The following is a 19,314-nucleotide window of genomic DNA, read 5'->3' as shown; positions in this document are numbered from 1 at the left end:
TCTTGAAAAATTATTGACAGTAGAGTGCAGCTAAAATGCTTTTTGAACACGGTGGCAAGCCTGCTATTTTGTCCACTAGGCCTTGGTACATAGTCGGGGGACACAGTTCAGAACATAAAATCAAAGTCTGCAGAGAAAATAAGATAAAAGCCTTATTTGAAAGGGATCTGACATTTAGAAGAGCTGGCTGAAACAGAGTACCTTGGAGTGGTGCAACAGGGGAGATAGGTTTTAAGAGTAAAAGATTATTTCTGTTAACACTTTTAATAAGACAGTTCAACCTAGGGGCCGTTCCGGTGACTCTGGTCTGAACAGAATTGGTATCATTTACAGGACTGCTAAGGAGGAAGCAGTGAGGGAAGGATCACATGTGCGATTGATTGTAAAGAGCCATAGACGTGAATTTGCCACACTGCAGCGGAATATGTTTTTAGACTGCACACACTGTTTGGGTGAAGACCATCGGGTTGAAAAATAGATTAAAATTTTGAATGAAGTACATGGAATGACGTAACTCATTATGCTATGTTAGGAAATGTAGAAAATAAAATTGCATTTTTCAGTTCACCATCATATAATGGAGCCATGTGCATGACTTTTATTTTTAGGCAATTTACATTGCTTATCATATTCAGCTCCAGTGCTACATGACTATGTGGTATCTTGAAATACAGGGTGTATCCCATTCACCTTTCTTAGGCTTATACACCAGAGCATCTTTACATTGAAACAAAAGGAGAGTCAGAACAGATCTTGAAGGTACCACTCTATTACATATTTTAGCATGACCAGTTGCATGCTCCTCAAACCTGGCAGTGAAGATTATATTTTGCCGTAGGCCCTCAGTGAGAGAAATATGTGCATTCACAGGAGATTGGGAAGGTGCAGATAGAGGAGATGGAACAATAGACAGTAGGTGCAGGGGTAGGCCAATTGGCCCTTCTAGCCAGCACCGCCATTCACTGTGATCATGACTGATCATACACAATCAGTATCCCATTCCTGCCCTCTCCCCAGATCCCTTGACCCCGCTATCTATAAGAGCTCTATCTAACTCTCTCTTGAATGCATCCAGAGACTTGGCCTCCACTGCCTTCTGGGGCAGAGCATTCCACATATCCACCACTCTCTGGTTGAAAAAGTTTTTCCACATCTGTCCTAAATGGCCTACCCCTTATTCTGAAACTGTGGCCTCTAGTTCTGGATTCATCTATCAGCGGGAACATGCTTCCTGCCTCCAGCGTGTCCAATCCCTTAATAATCTTATAAAAGGAAAAGGACGTTGGTACATGACAACAAATTGAAATTCTTTCTAGGCATGCCCTAAGTGCCAATCTTATTGCCCAGAAATTCCCTAGAGAATGGCTTTATGCACAATAAAATTAAAAGGATGGATATGATTGGCTATTTTTAAGCCACCTAAATTTGGTGGTACTGAATGGACATCGTGTAGTAAGTTCTTGTGTGATTTGAACTCTATACTTCAACTGACTTCACTAAGAGTTGCTTTTACAAATCATATTTAAAGACTACTGTGAAAGATTCAAACAACCAAACCTCCCCCTTATAGAAAACAAACCCCACTAAGACTAGATTCTAGAATAGTGATAAAGCTATGGCGAAGGTATCATTTCCTTATCTTATTCTTACAATAAACATTTTAAAATACCTGGTGTACACAATATGTAAACAGAGATAGCTTTATCATTAGTAGCTGTAGTCTTGATAATTTCTGAGAATAATAAGAGGAACAATTATTTTATCAAGGACCCTTAGAGAAAATTGTTCTGATCAAGTCTCAACACTTACGACTGGCCTATCATCTACAGACAAGGCTCTCTTGGGACTGGTCAACAGGAAGATCAAATCTATGACTCAATTCAATCACAAGTAACTCAGAAACTATGTAAGGATGTTATTTCTCTTTATCTATGGGTGCCTCATTATAGAAGGGCCAAATGTGAGAGAACTTGTGCTAATCTTTTACCTTAGAAAACAATATTGCCACATTAAACACCGTAACTCATGAACATTCTTTATAAACCAGATACCAAAAACATCAATTGCATGACTGGGTGCAGTGTTAGAGTGGGGTGACTTTTGGCTATGACTCAATAGACTTTGGTGACCTAAGTATCTGGTAATGCTTTTCTTGCTCATTCTTCACCTGTAAGTGTATAGCTAGGGCAGTAAGAATGACGCCAGGGATGTGTTTTGTTCTTTATGTGAGACGTGGAAATTCAGGGAGACCTCCAGCCTCTCTGATAACTACATATGTACCAGGTGCATAGAGTTCCAGCTCTGCAGAGAACATATTAAGGAACAGGAGCTGCAACTTGATAACCTTCGGCTCATAAGGGAAACTGAGATGGTGACAGAGCAACAATGGCTGGAGTCTCTGGGAGTAATTTGGAAGGCGCAGGATAGATACATCTCAAAGAAGAAGAAATACACTAAAGGCAGGATGACACAGCTGTGGTTGACCAGAGAAGTCAAAGCCAACGTAAAAGCAAAAGGGAGTGTGTATAACAGAGCAAAAATTAGTGGGAAGTTAGAGGACTGGAGAAATTTTTAACAATAGAAGGTAACTCAAAAACCATAAGGGGGGAAAAAGATAAAATATGAATGCAAGCTCACCAATATTATCAAAAATGACACCAAATGTTTTTTCAGATATATAAAGAGTAAAAGATACACTGGACTTTTGGAAAATGACACTGGAAAGGGGACAAGGAAATGGCAGGAGAACTGAATAAATAGTTGTATCGGTCTTCACTGTGGAAGACACTTGTAATAAACTTGAAAGTTTGAGTATCAAGATCATTTGCTATTACTAGGGAGACAGTGGTTGGCAAACTGAAAGGTCTGAAGGTAGTTAAGTCACCAGGATCTGATGGACTATACCCCAGGGTTCTAAAAGAGGCAGCTGAAGGGATGGTGAGGGCATTAGTAATGATCTTTCAAGAATCAATTGATTCTGACATGGTTCCGGAGGACTGGAAAATTACAAACGTCACTCCACTCTTCAAGAAGAGAGGGAGATAGAAGAAAGGATTTATAGGTCAGTAAGCCTGAACTCAGTGGTTGGGAAGATGTTAAGAGTAGATTGTTAACGATGTGGTTTCTAGGTATTAGGAGGCACATGACAAAATAGGCCATTGTCAAAGTGGTTTCCTTAAGGGAAAATTTTGCCTGACAAATCCACTGGAATTCTTTGAAGAAATAACAAGCAGGATAGACAAAGGAGAGCCTGTGGATGCTGTGTACTTGGATTTTCAGAACACCTATGACAAGTTGCTGCACATCCAGCTGCTAAGCAACAGCCCACCGGTATTACAGGAAAAATACCAGTACGGATAGAGCATTGGCTGACCAGCAGAGGCAGAGTGGGAATAAAGGGATCCTTTTCAGATTGCCTCCCAGTGACTAGTGATGATCCACAGGGAATCTGTGTTGGGACCATATGTCAATGATTTGGATGATGAAAGTGACATCTTTCCGGCCAAGTTTGTGGATAATAAGTTAGGTGGAGGGGCAAGTAATGTTGAGGAAGCAAAAAACTGCAGAAGGACTTAGACAGATTAGGAGAATGGGCTACGTGGCAGATGGAATACAATGTTGGGAAGGGTATGGCCATGCTCTTTGGTTGAAGGAATAACAGCATTGACTATTTTCTAAAAGGGGAGAAAATTCAAAATTCTGAGATGCAAAGGAATTTGGAAATCCTTGAGGAATATTCCCGAAAGGTTAATTTGCTGGTTGAATCGGTAACTAGGAAAGCAAATGCAATGTTTAACCCCCCACCCCTGCTCTCACCAGAGCTCGTATGTCAGCTTGGCTCATTAGCTAACTCTGCTAACAGCCACATGACTCAGCAGTGAAGAGGCCACCTTGATAAACAATTGCTGTATATAAACAAACTTGAAACAGGAAACAGAAGTTGAAAGGAGATCAGGCAAACACAAGGAAATCTACAGATGCTGGAAATTCAAGCAACACACACACAAAATGCTGGTGGAATGCAGCAGGCCAGGCAGCATCTATAGGAAGTACAGTCAACTTTTCAGGACCAGACCCTTCATCAGGACTAACTGAAAGAAGAGATGGTAAGAGATTTGAAAGTGGGAGAGGGAGGAGGAAATCTGAAATTATAGAAGATAGGAGGGGTAGGGATGAAGCTAAAAGCTGGAAAGTTGATTGGCAAAAGGGATATACAGCTAGAGAAGGGAGAGGATCATGGGATGGGAAGTCTAGGAAGAAAGAAAGGGGAGGGAAGCACCAGAGGGAGATGGAAAGCAGGGAGAGAGAGGGAGAGAGGGAGAGAGGGAGAGAGGGAAGATGGATGAGGAGTGATTGGGAGGGGGGAGGGATGGATGGATGGACGAAATGATCTCCCAGTCTGCATCAGGTCTCACAATTTATAGAAGGCTGCACTGGGAGCACCAGACGCAGTTGAAGTGTCGCCTCACCTGGACGAACTGTCTGGGGCCCTATATCACTTTACAGTATTTAACATTTATTAGCACCGCTCTTCATCATCTTCTCAGGCAGTGTGCCCCATACTGTAACTGTCAACATGAAAAAAAATTTTCATTCAGTTCCCTTGTAAACTTCTGACTCTTCATCTTAAACTTAAAACTTCAAGTTGTAGACAACTCTGCCACTGGAAGAGTTTCTTAATATCTACCGTATGCCTCAAAATTTTATATACCTGTCAGGTTTTTGCCTCAGCCTCCAGTGCTCAACGAACAAGCTCAGCCTATCCAACTACTGCCATCTGCTTGTGCACATTTTTAAAGTATTAATATTGAGTACTCGCAACAATGATGCACACAATTCCTTGCAAGTTCTACATGTAACAAAGTGCCTTGAATCTTTGACAGAAAATGGCAGGAGTTTCTTAGCAGCATAACTTACAGTGCACTTTAGAATTTCTAGATCTACATAAAGGACAAATTTAGCATTTTGGATTTAAAACCAGAAAAAAATTTCAAATTAAACTTAATTATAACAAAATAATTCTTACGATTTCTTTCTTCAAATTCACTGAATTCATTTTGAGGAAGATTCCATCTACGCCCTCTCTGAACCAGGTACGAATTTCTGTCTAAAGAAGTTTGAAGAAAATAAACTGTTGTACTAAATTTACTTCATAATAAAAATTGCATTTAAAATATAATGTTTTTACCAGTAAATTCTGCGAAAGTTCCACAGTATCAGATTGAGTGTTGGTTGAATTGTCACTTTCAAGTTGAGCAGAAAATAAAGTAAGATCAAGGATAACCTTCAAACCTTGAAGGCAACAATGAAAAAAACTCAGTAAAGGCTCTAAGGAATATGACATCAGTATACATTGAATACAAGATAAAGGCATACCATATTTTGCAGCTGAGTTTAATAAAGCTTTCATTTCTTGGATATTACCAAAGATATCACCAAGAAATCTTGAAGGATTCAATGTGTTAACAGTTTGATTTAAGTTGTTATAAGGTACAACGATCACAGCAACTGCACTCAGCTGAGCGATGTATTCTAACTGCAGCTGAATTCCTGAAAAGCAAAGAATATGTATTTTTTGTAACTGGCTCAATGGGCAATTAATTTATAAAATGTTTTAATTTTTTTTAACATATCCAAGAAAACAGATTAAATAACTAGAGAATAGTCTGATTCAATGGCGACTCTCAAACACACTCCCTCAACTGAGAGTGCTATTAAAATTAAATTACAAATAATCAATCTCAAAATAAAGCTATTGCATTAATACAACCTTAACTTCTAATTAGTAACCTGCTGAGATTTTTCTATAATCATATAGAAAATAATGCTTCTCAATAAATTGAGAGACCAAAGAGCAAAAACTTCAAAGTCACGTGCCAACAGTTGCTACTACAGACTAGTAGATGTAATTTTTTAAAATCACTTGTTGATCACTACATTAATGACCTGTTGGAAGAATTAGTATGCAGTTCCCAAACTGCCAATGATAGAAAAATAGGTGGAAAAGCATGTACTGTAATAGTATATAAAACATAGAAGAGAGACAAATTGAAGTCACCCACTACAACTATATTGCTGTTTTTAACATCCTTCCATAATCTAGCTCCATTTTTTCTCATTCTGCCTATTTGGATGTGACTGTACCTTTCTTATACCTGAGCACTACCACATTTTCTCACCAGGTGAGCTCTCCAGGATGTCCTAAGTGTTGTGGGATTCTCCAACTAATCGTGCAACTCACCTACCTCCTTAATACCCCTCTCCATCATGTCTGAAGTACTCGAACAATGGAACATTGAGCTGCTAGTCTTACACTTCTTAACCAAGTATCTGTGATGGCTGCAACATTGTAGCCCTATGTTCATACCCAGGCTCTAAATTCATATGTAACTGCTGCTAAATTCATATTCCTATGTAATCATCTGTAATATACTTTTCGCTGAAATAAATAACTGCAGCTCATCAGCTCCACCATACTCATTAAGCTTTTCCTGCCTGTCCTTTACGTCTCTGACCTAATCTCGACCTTCCCCTCAATCTCTCTTCTTACTGACCTACTATTCTAGCTCCCATCCCCTTAGCTCACTAGCTTAAGCCCTTCTAGTAACATGGGCAAACTTGCTGCAAGGATATCAGTGCCCACCAATTTAGGTGCAACCATCTTTCTTGTACATTTCCTTTCCTGGAAGCAAACTCAATGATCCATGAACCTAAAGTCCTCCTCTATGCATCAGCTCCTTAGCAACACATTTAAGTACAGTATATCAGGAAGAAAATGGTACTAGCAAACAACTTCACCAAAGGCAACAACCTCCAGACAGATCACGAAACTACATCCTTCACATCTTTTTCTTTCCAAAGTGGTTCTGCAATTGTTGGAGCTTGTGATCTGCATTTTGGTGGTGTGTTTTTGGGCCTATTAAGTGATCTGGCATGTTGCTGTCTCCGAGGGTGGTGTGCAGCCTCAAGGCAAAGAAGCCTGGATCCCATAATCATCTCCATTTCTTGCCAATTAAAGCAGTGAAGACGACTAAAATTGTTGAGACGAGAGCAGAATGCAAGCAGGTGTTCAGCGTCATCTACCAGCCTCTCACTTGCTGCTGCCAGAGGAATGTGCATGCACATGGCGGTTTCTCTCTCCCTGCTCCTGGAGGAAGGTCGCTGTGTTCCAATGACTTCTCTCTCCCTCGATGCTGTTGGAGGATGCCGCCAGAGTCCTGGATCTTGGGCAGGTTTATTCAACGTGGTTTTGGATTGGACTCCGTAGTGCACATTATGATGTGTTTCTGATTGCTCCTTTTCTTTGGTAGCTATTTTGTGCGATTCTGATTAGGGTGGCCACAGATAATAAATGACAGTGGTAGAATGACCTAGAACTGAGCTGAAACTGAACATGCCTAGATTCATTCAATGACTGTTGTGGGATGGTACTTTATATTCTGTGTTTTCCACTTTTTTTTCCATTTGCACAACATTCTTTTTTGCACGCAGGTTTTTCTTGGAATGAGTTCCATAGTTTTTATTTCATGATTGTGAGAAGATGAATCTCAGGGTTATATTCTGCATACTACTTTGATAATATATGTACTTTGAACTACCTATTTCTTGCTTTGCTAGCATGTGGCACGGAGAGCATTCCTGAAATTATAACTGTATTGGTTCTGCTTTTTAACTGTCTAACCCTTTAAATTTTCTTTGCAGGACCTCAAAGTTCAAGGTAAATTTATTATTAAAGTTCATACATGTCATCATATAGTACCCCAAAATACATTTTTTGAAGGCATTCATAATTAATACAAAGAAACACAGAAGAATCAATGAAAAACTACAAAGACAGACAAATAACCAAAGTGCAAATACAAACAAAATAATAATAATTGATAAATAAATATAAATAGAGAACAAGAGTTGTAGAGTTCTTAAAAGTGAGTCTGTAGGTTGTGGAATCAGTTCAGTGTTGGGTTAAGTGAAGATATCACCTTGGTTCAGGAGCCTGATGGATAAGGAGTACTAACTGTTCCTGAACCTGGTTTTGTGCGACCCAAGACTGCATCTCCATCCTGGTAGCAGCAGAAAGAGAGAATGACCCAGATGGTGGAGGGTCCTTATCTCTCTTCAAGCCTATGTTATTAGTACCAATACAGATCACAAGTCCATAATATATAGGAGCAGAAGTAGAACATTTGGCCCATCAATTCTGTTCCACCATTCAACCATGAGCTGATCCAATTCTTCCAGTCACCCACTCCCCTGCCTTCTCCCTGTACCCTTTAATGCCCCGGCTAATCAAAAGCTACTATCTCTGCCTTAAATGCACTCAATAACTTGGACTCCACACCCACTTCTGGCAACAAATTCCAGATTTACCACTCTTTGACTAAAGTAACTTTTCTGCATCTCTGTTATAAATGGACGTCCTTCAATCTTGAAGTTGTGCCCTCTTGTCCTAGAATCCCCTACCACAGGAAATAACTTTGCTATATCTAATCTATTCAGGCCTTTTGACATTTGGAATAAAATGTTTCTATGAGATCCCCCCTCATTCTCCTGAACTCCAGGGAATACAGCCCAAAAGCTGCCAGACGTTCCTCATACGGTAACCCTTTCATTCCTGGAATTATTCTTGTGAATCTTCTCTGAATCCTCTCCAATAGCAGTATATCCTTTCTAAAATAAAAAGCCCAAAACTACACACAGTACTCCAAGTGTAGTCTCATGAGTGCCTTATAGAGCCTCAACATCACATCCCTGCTCTTATATCCTATACCTCTAGAAAGGAATACCAATATTGCATTCACCTTCTTCACCACCGACTCAACCTGGAAGTTAACCTTTAGGGTATCCTGTACAAGGACTCCCAAGTCCCTTCGCATCTCTGCATTTTGAATTCTCTCTCCATCTAAATAACAGTCTGTCTGTTTATTTCTTCCACCAAAGTGCATGACCATACACTTTCCAACATTGTATTTCATTTGCCACTTCTTTGCCCATTCCCCTAAACTATCCAAGTTTCTCTGTTTCCTCAACACTACCCGCTCCTCCACCTATCTTTGTACCGTTGGCAAATTTAGCCAAAAATCCATTAATCCCATAGTCCATATCGTTGACATACATCGTAAACAGCAGCGGTCCCACCACCAACCCTTGTGTAGCCAGCCAGAATAAGATCTCTTTACTCCCACTCTCTGTCTTCTGCCGATCAGCCAAGGCTCCACCCATGCTAGTAACTTCCCTTTAATTCTATGGGTTCTTATCTTGCTAAGCAGCCTCATGTGTGGTACCTTGTCAAAGGCTTTCTAAGAATCCAAGTACACCACGTCTACTGCATCTCCTTTGTCAACACTGCTTGTAACTTCCTCAAAAAATTTCAGGTGCCTCCAGGTACGCTGTAATTTCATCCCCAACAATTGATTCCAACATTTTCCCAACCACTGATGTCAGGCTAACAGGTTTCCTTTCTGCTGCATCCCACCCTTCTTAAATAGCGGAGTAACATTTGCAATTTTCTAGTCATCCGGTACAATGCCAGGATCAATTCTTGAGTGATCATTGTTAATGCTTTCACAATCTCTCCAGCTACTTCCTTCAGAACCCACTTGTGCATTCCATCAGGTCCAGGAGATTTATCTACCATCAGGCCATTAAGCTTTCTGAGTCTCTGACTGTTCAACTTCCCCTTTCATAATGTTTTATGCCCACTCAGATCATGACACCAAGAATGCAACAGAGCATTTTTGAGTCTTGCTAGTGGTCACAGAATCCCCAATGTGTTCTTGGCTAATAAATACAAAGAAACACAATAGAATCAATGAACCATCTATCACTCATCTATCTTACTAAATCTTTGGTATGACCACCTCCCTGAAACTCCTGCCAACACTCTCTGCTTCATATACATTTTTCACTGCGTCCAACTGATCTATGCAGTTCAATCTAGAGAGAAAATCCAAGGTCGGAAAGAGCTGCAAAGCTGGATGTACTTCCTACAGACATATGTACCAGGGACACAAGTCTCCTCTCTCATCTCCCACATGAACATCTCACCCACTTTTAACAAGCTAAGGAAAATTAGAACCTCTACCTTGACAACTCTGTTGCCTCTCCACAGCAGAATGTCTTTTACCAAAATCCACACTTTGGCCTCTACAGCTGCACTTTGAACTTCAACAATGCCCTGCTCATAATGGCTTCTCCACTGGATCATGACTCCCTTTCAATTGCTGCTTGACATCAGGTAAAATAAACAACTCCTCACCAGATACAGGATAATTAAATTTATGTTTGACAGACTCTTAGGCCTAGGCAGAGATAAAAATCTGATATTTCTTTGCTGCTATTGCACTATTTAAGATGGCAGTATTTTAATGGCAACAAGGTGTTACAGAAACAAATCTTATCAGCTGGAGTACAGGGTGTCCCCAAGTTACAAACGTCTGATTTATGAACAACTCGTACTTACAAACAGCCTGCCATAAAGCCTATTATATTAAAAATTCGTCAGCTTGAGGAAGAAGAACACTGTCCGCCATTTTAAGTCGGATCACATTGCCGTTAACACTGTGTTGAGTGTGTAACTTTGTATTTGGCTTAAATTTTTCTTAGCAAGATTCATCCTGACCACCCCCCTCCTTTTTCAGTCAGCAACGCCCCCACTTGTCCCAGTTAAACTGTCTCAGTGACCCGGGGGAGCTCAGGACCCGCCCTCTGCAGCTTCTGCTGAATCCACAGTGTTCACGGAAAATGATCACTATTGAAAATAAAGTGGAAATAATAAAGCAATCAGAAAGAGGTAAAACGCCATCAGTCATTGGAAAAGCGTTAGGCTATAGTTGGTCAATGATCGGAACAATTTTAAAGGATAAAATGAGAATAATGGAGCATATGAAGGCCCTGCCCCGATGAAAGCTACAATTATTACTAAGCAACGCAGTGGTTTAATTATTGAAATATGTATGTTTCTTAAGTGTTTTATATGCATAGAAAGATAAAACATATACCAAGTCAAACATTTGACTAACTGACGCTTAATAATACCGGATGTACAGGTGACAACCACTTTCAATAATGTTTGCTTTATGCCACTTTGATTTTACAAAAGACCTACATTAGTAACCTGTTTTCGCATTACAAAGATGAGGATTTTCGCTTTTACGAAAATTTTCCCCATATAAATTAATGGTTCTTCACTTTCTGCCATTTTGGCTTAAGAAAGGTTTCAGAGGAATGCACTATCTTTGTAGGGGGGGGGGGGGGACATCTGTACCTGTCCCGACTTACGTACAAATCTGACTTAGGAACAGAACTCATTCATAACCCGGAGACAGCCTGTAGTTAACAATCAGCATCACAGGAATAAAAATCCTGGACAGTACTGAAAGAAATCTAATTATCACAGATACGTGGTTCAGACTCTTTGAGATATTCTTACATTCATTGCTGTATCAGCTTTACAGTAGAATAAAGGGAATCATAGAGGCATGAGATGGTTCGAAGCAGATGCTACCAGGGATGACATCAGAACAACAATGGCTGGAGTTTCTGAGAGCAATTCAGAAGGCGCAGGATAGATACATTATAAATATGAAGAAGTATTTTATAGGAAGGTGAAAACCATAGCTGACAAGGGAAGTCAAATACACCACAAAACGCAAGAGAGGGGATACATATAGGCATCTGTTAGTCTCGTGAGACCATGCATTTGCACCTTGGAAGGTTTCCAGGGCGCAGGGTTGTATGGGAAACCAGCATTTGCCCAAACTGCAAGCCTTCTCCTCTCCACGCCACCGATGTTGTCCAAGGGAAGGGCACTAGGACCCAAGCAGCTTGGCACCTGTGTCGTCACAGAGCAATGTGTTGTTAAGTGCCTTGCTCAAGGACACAACACGCTGCCTCAGCTGAGGCTCGAACCAGTGACCTTCAGATCACTAGACCAATGCCTTATCCATTAGGCCATGCGCCAACATGGAGAGAGGGGATATAATACTGCAAGAATTACTTGGCAGTAAGAGAAGAGGGAAGCTTTTAAAAACCAATCGTGAAAACTAAAAAAAGGCGAGAAAAGATTAAATATAAAGGTAAGCTCGCCAATAATATAAAAAACACCAAAAGTTTTGTTTCAGATCGATAAAGAGTAAGAGAAGTAAGAGTGTATACTGAACTGCTAGAAAATGACAGAGAAAGTTGTCATAGGGAACAAAGGAACAGTGGACAAACTTAATATGATTTTGTGTCAGCCTTCACTGTGGAAAACCCCATCAGTATGCCAGAAACTTGAGTGTCAGGAGGTAGGTGAGTGTCATTGCTTGGGAAGCTGAAAGACTTGAAGGTAGATGTCACCTGGGCTAGATGGACAACACCACAGGGTTCAGAATGAGGTAGCCGACGAGCATTAGTAGTGATCTTCCAAGAATCACTCGATTCTGGAATGGTTCTGGAGGACTGGAGAATTCCAAATGTCACTCCACTCTTTAAGAAGGAAGGGAGACAGATAAAAGGAAATTATAGCTCAGTTAGCCTGACATTAGTGGTTGTTAAGATGCTGGAGTCTATTATTGACGATAAGATTTTGGGGTGCTTGAAGGCACATAAAATAGGCCTGTCAACATGGGGAAATCTGGTTGACAAATCTGTTGGAATTCTTAGAGGAAATAACAGGCAGGGACAAAGGGGAGTTAATGAATGTTGTTCATTTGGATTTTTAGAAGGCCCTAGACGAGGTGCCGCAATGCTTAAGAGCCCATGGTATTATAAGAAAGAAACTAGCATGGATAGAATATTGGCTGATTAGCAGGAGGCAAAGAGTGGGAATCAAGGGGGCCTTTTTGGGTGGCTACCTGTGACTAGTGGGTTGATATTGGGACCACTTATTTTCACATTATGTGTCATGACAAAATTAATGGCTTTGTGGCAAAGTTTACAGAAGACATGAAGACAGATAGAGGGGCAGGTAGTGTTGAGGAAGCAGAGAGTCTACAGAAGGACTTAGATTGGGAGAATGGGCAAAGAAATGGCAGATGGAATATAATGCTGGGCAGTGTATGCTCATGTACTTTGGTAGATTATTTTCTAAATAAGGAGAAAACCCAGAAATCAGAGGTGTAAAGCAACTTGGAAATCCTTGCACAGGATTCCCTGAAGGTTAACTTGCAAGTTGAGTCAGTGGTTTATTCATTAGGTGCTGTGTCACATGACACAGGGGATCATGGTCTTTTCATGGCTTCTTGGCAATTTTTTCTACAGATGCTTTGCCATTGCCTTCTTCCAGGCAGTGTCTTTATTATATGGGTGAACTCAGCCATAATCAATAACCTTCAGAAATTGTCTGCCTGATTGTACTTCCACCCCGCCAGACAGTGGGGTCAGTGGCAAGGAAGGCAAATGCAATGTTAGCATTCATTTCAAGGGGATTGGAATATTATAGCAAAAACACAATGCTGAGGCACTGGTCAGACCGCACAAAGTATTGCGAACAGTTGTGGACCATTATCCAAGAAAAGATATGCTGGCTCTAGAAAGGTCCAGAGGAGATTAAAGAGAATGATTCCAGGAATAAGCAGGTTAATGTACGAGAAACATTCAATGGCTCTACTCACTGTTCAGAATTATGAGGGGGGGAATCTCAATGAAACAAAAAAAAGCTGAAAAGCCTAGATAGAGTGGATGTGAAGACGTTTCCTATAGTGGGGGTGTCTAAGACCGGGGGCACAGCCACAGGATAGAAGTATGCCCATTCCGAACAGAGATGAAGAGGATTTTCTTTAGACCATAAGACCAATAGAAGCAGATTAGGCCATTTGGCCCATAGACTGCTCCATCATTTCATCATGGCTGATCCATTTTTCCCCATAGCCCCAATGCCTTCTTCCTGCATCCTTTCATGCCCTAAGAATCTATCAACTATACCCAATGACTTGGTCTCCATAGCTGCCTGTGGAAAAATTTCACAGATTCTCTGTAGCTAAAGAAATAACTCATCTCCATCCTAAACAGACCCCCCCCCCCCCATTCTGAGGCTGTGTACCCTGGTCTCAGACTCTCCCACCACCATAGGAAACATTCTCTCCACATCCACTCTATCAAGACCTTTCATCATGCGGTAAGTTTCAATTAGGTCACCCTTCATTCTTATCAATTCCAGTGAATACAGGCCCAGAACCATCAAACATTTATGACAAGCCAGATGAATAAAAATGAATATTTAAACGTGAAGCAGATTGCTTTGTCCTATACAAGAAGTATCATGCAATATTTGTGCAACACATTCACCCAAATTCAGGTGAGATTCCGAGGCCCTGGAGTTGTAAATATTGCTTAAGTCTACAATCAGAGCCTGTTTATCAGGTAGGTTTGATCATTTTGGAAGCAGCCAAGTGTTTGGACAATGTCTGGGGATTGGGATGAATCACCATTAACGCAGTGATAGTTAAAGAGTACACAGAGAATGTGAATAAATGCTAAGACTGAAAATAATATACGCACAGTGTTTTACCTCGGAGGTCTCCCATTCCATTCCCAGTCGTATCGCGGAACGATTGAAGAGCAATGCGATATAATGGTCCCTTCTGCCACCATCCCAATTGAGGAATAACCTTACATTCGGGGGTTTGAATGACGATCACCATGGCTGCTGCTACAAAGCATATCACAGCGATGAAAAACAAAGCAAGGGTGAAACGCCGGATAAACATCCATTTGGGCCCGCTTGCCATCTGCAACTCCATCTTGTTCAGTATCCTATTCGAAGCTACAATTGAGAGTGGTGTAGGTTGGAGTCTGGTGATGCTACTCAAAAGGGCAGACCCGTGTGTTATTTTTTTGGAGCCTGAAGGCACTTTATCCTGACTCGACGCCTCGCCAGAGACGCTCTGATCGAAGGAGGGGTCGGACTGTTCTACAGCCGAAGGCTGGCTCTCGCTTACAGCATAAGAGGCTGCCGCAGACCTTCTCCACAACGGCGTGGCCACGTTGCTCGTAGATGTAAGCTCTTCGTCCATGTTGGCAGTGCTTCTTCGAAAAAAAGCAAGGCCCGAGTGAAACCGTCACGCGTTCAACTCTTCACGCGGCACGAACCGAAACACCTCGCGCTCACTGTCGGCCGGCCGCGCGAGATGAGGCTTGAACTCCACCGCGGGGCAAGAGGCCAACGACGCTCACGTTCTGCTCAGTGACAGTAGCAGCCATTTATCGTCATGCTGAACCAAAGTCTCAGCGACAGATCCAAACTTGGTCTAGGAACGTCGATTTGTCCTTCCTGTCAACGCAGCTGTAGTTATGCTAAGGATAGCACGTGGTACATTTTCAGTGAAATGGGAAAAGTTATCACACATGTTGTCCCAGTTCTTAACTTTTGATCGTCATCAATTTAAAACACTGTAAATGCTAGTTTATTGAAGGCGGTAATGAATATCATCACTGAGATCTGCCTTTGTCAAGAAGTGGCTCCTGCAATACAGCAGGTAGTTCACATTATGAGCGATAATAGCTAGTACAGTATAATGAAGAACGAACAAGTTGAAAAGGGCCTTGGTCTTCCAGATGTGTGTAAGGCCTTTCAAAGAATAAAATGACAATTAACAACTGTTCCTGAACCTGGTAGTGTGAGGCCTGAGGCTCTTGTACCTTCTTCCTGATAGCAGTATTAAGAAGACACTACCCACAACATGTTCTCGCCTCCCTACTGCCATCAGGAAGAAGATACAAGAGCCTCAGGACTCGCACTGCCAGGTACAAGAACAGTTATTATCCTTTAACCATCAGAATCTTGAACAAAAGGGGATAACTTCATCAACTTCACTTACCCCATCACTGAAATATTCCCACAACCAATGTATTCACTTTCAATGACGCTTCATCTCATATCCTCGATATTTATTGCTTACTTAATTATATTATTGCTTCTTCTTTTTGCATTTGCATTGTTTGTTGTCTTCTGCACTCCGGTTGAAGTCCTAGTTGGGTGGTTTTTCATTGATTCGGTTATAGTTACTATTCTATAGATTTGTGCAGTATGCCCACAACAAAACACATCTCAGGGTTGTATATAGTGACAAATACGTATGTACTTTAATAATAAAAATTACATTAAACTTTGACTACTGAAGTTCAGATAACATTATCCCTTTGGGTGAACTGATTGGGACCTTTTCCTGTTGTTGTCAAAATGCTGTATTCCATAAATCAGGTCTCAAAAGACACTTAGAAATCCATAAAATTATTAGAGACAATACAGAAAATACTTTCCAATATTAAGTATTGCTACATACATATGTGAGTTTCATTAAGTCACTGAATCACATAGTACAGGCTTGTTTTTTTTTTACAAAACTATATAAGTTTATTTACATCAGAAATACACAAGGAACAGATAATTAATATTTACAAGACAGTAAGTATACTCATTAAAATATGGTTACTGCCATCTATATAAAACAGTCAATACCCCCAGGAGTCCACCACTCCCACACAGTACAGGCTTATTGATCACCATGACCATGCTGCTGAATGAGTGAATATCGATCTATAATAAACTCATTTTACCAGCCACTTTCTATATCTTGCCAATTTAAATATTCCTCCAGATTATTTATAAGAATTATGAGAGTACTTGATTCCATCACCCACTTGGGCAGCACCTTCCAGATTCTAACTGTCCTCTGGTGAATAAGTTCTTCCTCACATCTCAACGAAAATTCTTACCCCTACCCTAAACTTCAGACTTCTTGTTTTGGGCACCTCTCCTATGGTCTAGCTACCATCCACATAATTTTGTATACTTACGTCAGGTCTATTCTCAGCCTGCTCTCTTCCAATGAAAATAAACTCGGGTTGTTCAATCAGTGCTTATCACTGAAATGTTCTAATCCAGATAGCATTCAAGTGAATCTCTTCTATACCCTCTCAAGTGTATTCATACCCTACCCATAATGGGACAATCAGAGCTATACACAGCCGACCAACATCCTAAAAGTTCTCTGTTGTTTTTCTGACTGGACTCCTCCTGCAGAGCAACAACTTCTTGTAGTTTTGCAGCTGTCATCATCCATTGGATCTGCAGCAGGTAATTTACAATTTTTGGATTTATGTCAAAATATTTTGCCACTTTATTTTTATATATTTTTAAAAGTTGTTGAATAATTGTAAATGGCACTTAAGTGTAGAATTCAAACTCTTAAACATAAATTTTAAACGTATCCAAAATGGACACCACTAACAATGCTTCCTGAACTTTAAATACAAAATGTGAATTACTGGGAACACACACAAGAGCTCAACCTTCACTTTGCAAACCTAACTGAAAGCAACACAAAGTATGTCTCATGAAAGGAAGTATTTACTACATTTAAAGTATAAATTGAAGTGAAATAAAGGTTATTATTCATCATCTGAACACAATGTATATTGGATATATTTTGTTTATGGAATCAATTTATTCACTGTCTAATAGCCCTGGTAAGGATGAAAATTCTGAAAAATATCAATATATGTTTTCATGTTAAAGATACATCATTAGTAGAAGTACACATCTAGGTATACCACAGTGGTGTAAATATTGTTTAAGTGTTTTAACTTAGTTGCCTTTGTCTTTAGACACTACTAATTCAATCATGTTGTAACATAATGTAATAATATTTGATAGGTTTATACAGTCTCTATAGTGATTGGTTTAAATATCTATTATTTTTCACTCAGTTCAGTGTAAAAAGATTTTGAGGGTATCTCAAAAAATTTATAAATAATTACTCTTTGTATACTGTTACTTCATATATACAAAAACACACTTCACATGAGAAACTTGTCCAACAAGGAAACAGTAGTACGTATGTATGCCCAATTTGCAAGATTGCTTCAAGACTATGTGGGTTTCTACCAGCTGCTCTGCTTTCCACGCACAATGGTCCCTGAATGATACGTGGCAACATTCGTCTTGGGGGATACAGGTGGTGAGGTGTATAGGTAAATGAGTAAACAGGTCGTAGGGCTAAAGGGAAATAAGTAGGATTATTCTGATTCATCTGCTTCGAGCTATAATGGACATAATAGGCTAAGTGACATTTTTCTGCACTAAACATTTACAATAATTATTTTCAAAATCATATTCAATTTGTTTTTGTTAAATATAGATTCTAAATAATGAAAACCAAACTCCGTATTACATGTTACAGGACACAAAGCTGTTGGTTCAGATTTTGCAGCATATCAATATTACGAAGGAGGTGAAGCTGAAGGTCCAGAACCACATGTATGTGAATAAGTTCCCAGAGCCTGACTAGCTGCACATTAGGATGTTACGGCAAGTATGCTAAGTGTTTGCTGGAGCCCTGCCAGAGAATTTTATAACTTTGTCAGCCACAGGTAAGGCACCAGAAGCTTGGACGATGACTCTTCTTTATTCAAGAAGAGCAGCAGGGATAAGCTGAGAATCTACAAACCAGTGTGCCTTACATTAACAGTAGTAAAGTTAGTGGAAGATATTCTAGAGAACAGGATTTATTTGCATTTGGAACAGCCAGGACTGATTAGAGATTGTCAACGTGGCTTTGCGAATGAGAAGTCAGGTTTGAACAAATGTGATTTGAGTTCTTTTAAGACGTGACCAAGAGGCTTGATGAGGATAGGGCAGTGGACATTGTCTGCATGGACTTTAGCAAATCTTTTGTCAAGGTCCCACATCAAAAGTTGGACTTAAAGGCTAAAACACATGGGATCCAGGATAGGATCCAATTAGGGATTAAGCTTGCTGGTATGAAGCAGAGAATGGTACTGACATGCTGGTGTGTTGCAGGGTTAGGCCCTCTCCTGTTCATTATAGATATTGATAACTTGGAAGAAAAATTAGAGAGCATAATTATATATTGATTTGGAAGAGAAAGTAGGTGGCTGAAGTAGGTGATTTTACATTTGTAGGCTGTTTAAATATATTAGAAACAAAGCATATGTTCTTCCCATCCTTAATATTACTATCATTATTATTCTTAGCTTTTAAATCCTGGCATTTCAAATGTTTCATCAGACCAATCAGAAAACAGATCCTAGAATGCAATGCTTTGTTACTTGTAACACAATAATGGTAGTGAAAAGTGTTGAATCTTCTTTCAAAAACAGAATTAATTTGAGCAAATTGAGATATAGCCCATCTCCAAATCATCAACCTCAACTTGCTACTTTTCCTGGTTAAATTAAGTTGTAGTATTGCTAGCATCTCATTTTTCAGACTGGCAGTTCATGATACTCTACAGTAGAAAAAGCAGCCATAAATATTTGGATAAATATTACATAAATTTATTTTTGCACAACTTTATTACAGCACCAGTGACC

At 40.0% G+C, this 19,314-nt stretch overlaps 1 protein-coding gene across 1 annotated transcript in view; it reads right to left on the bottom strand.

Annotated features, from left to right (window-relative positions):
* Positions 1 to 15,282, bottom strand: part of LOC132402749 (neutral and basic amino acid transport protein rBAT-like) — a 30,438-nt gene extending 15,156 nt beyond the window's left edge. The window contains exons 1-4 of the mRNA XM_059985729.1: positions 14,489 to 15,282; positions 5,377 to 5,550; positions 5,189 to 5,292; positions 5,027 to 5,107 (exon numbers count right to left, since the gene is read on the bottom strand). Of these exons, the coding sequence (XP_059841712.1) occupies positions 5,027 to 5,107; positions 5,189 to 5,292; positions 5,377 to 5,550; positions 14,489 to 14,993 (864 nt within the window). The 5' untranslated portion in view covers positions 14,994 to 15,282. The remainder of the gene's footprint in view (positions 1 to 5,026; positions 5,108 to 5,188; positions 5,293 to 5,376; positions 5,551 to 14,488) is intronic.
* Between the last annotated feature and the right edge of the window lie 4,032 nt (positions 15,283 to 19,314).

This window comes from Hypanus sabinus, chromosome 12 (assembly GCF_030144855.1).
Source record: "Hypanus sabinus isolate sHypSab1 chromosome 12, sHypSab1.hap1, whole genome shotgun sequence".
Lineage (NCBI taxonomy): Eukaryota > Metazoa > Chordata > Chondrichthyes > Myliobatiformes > Dasyatidae > Hypanus > Hypanus sabinus.
Note: the sequence above shows the minus strand (reverse complement) of the source record. Positions and strands in the feature narration are given on the sequence as shown.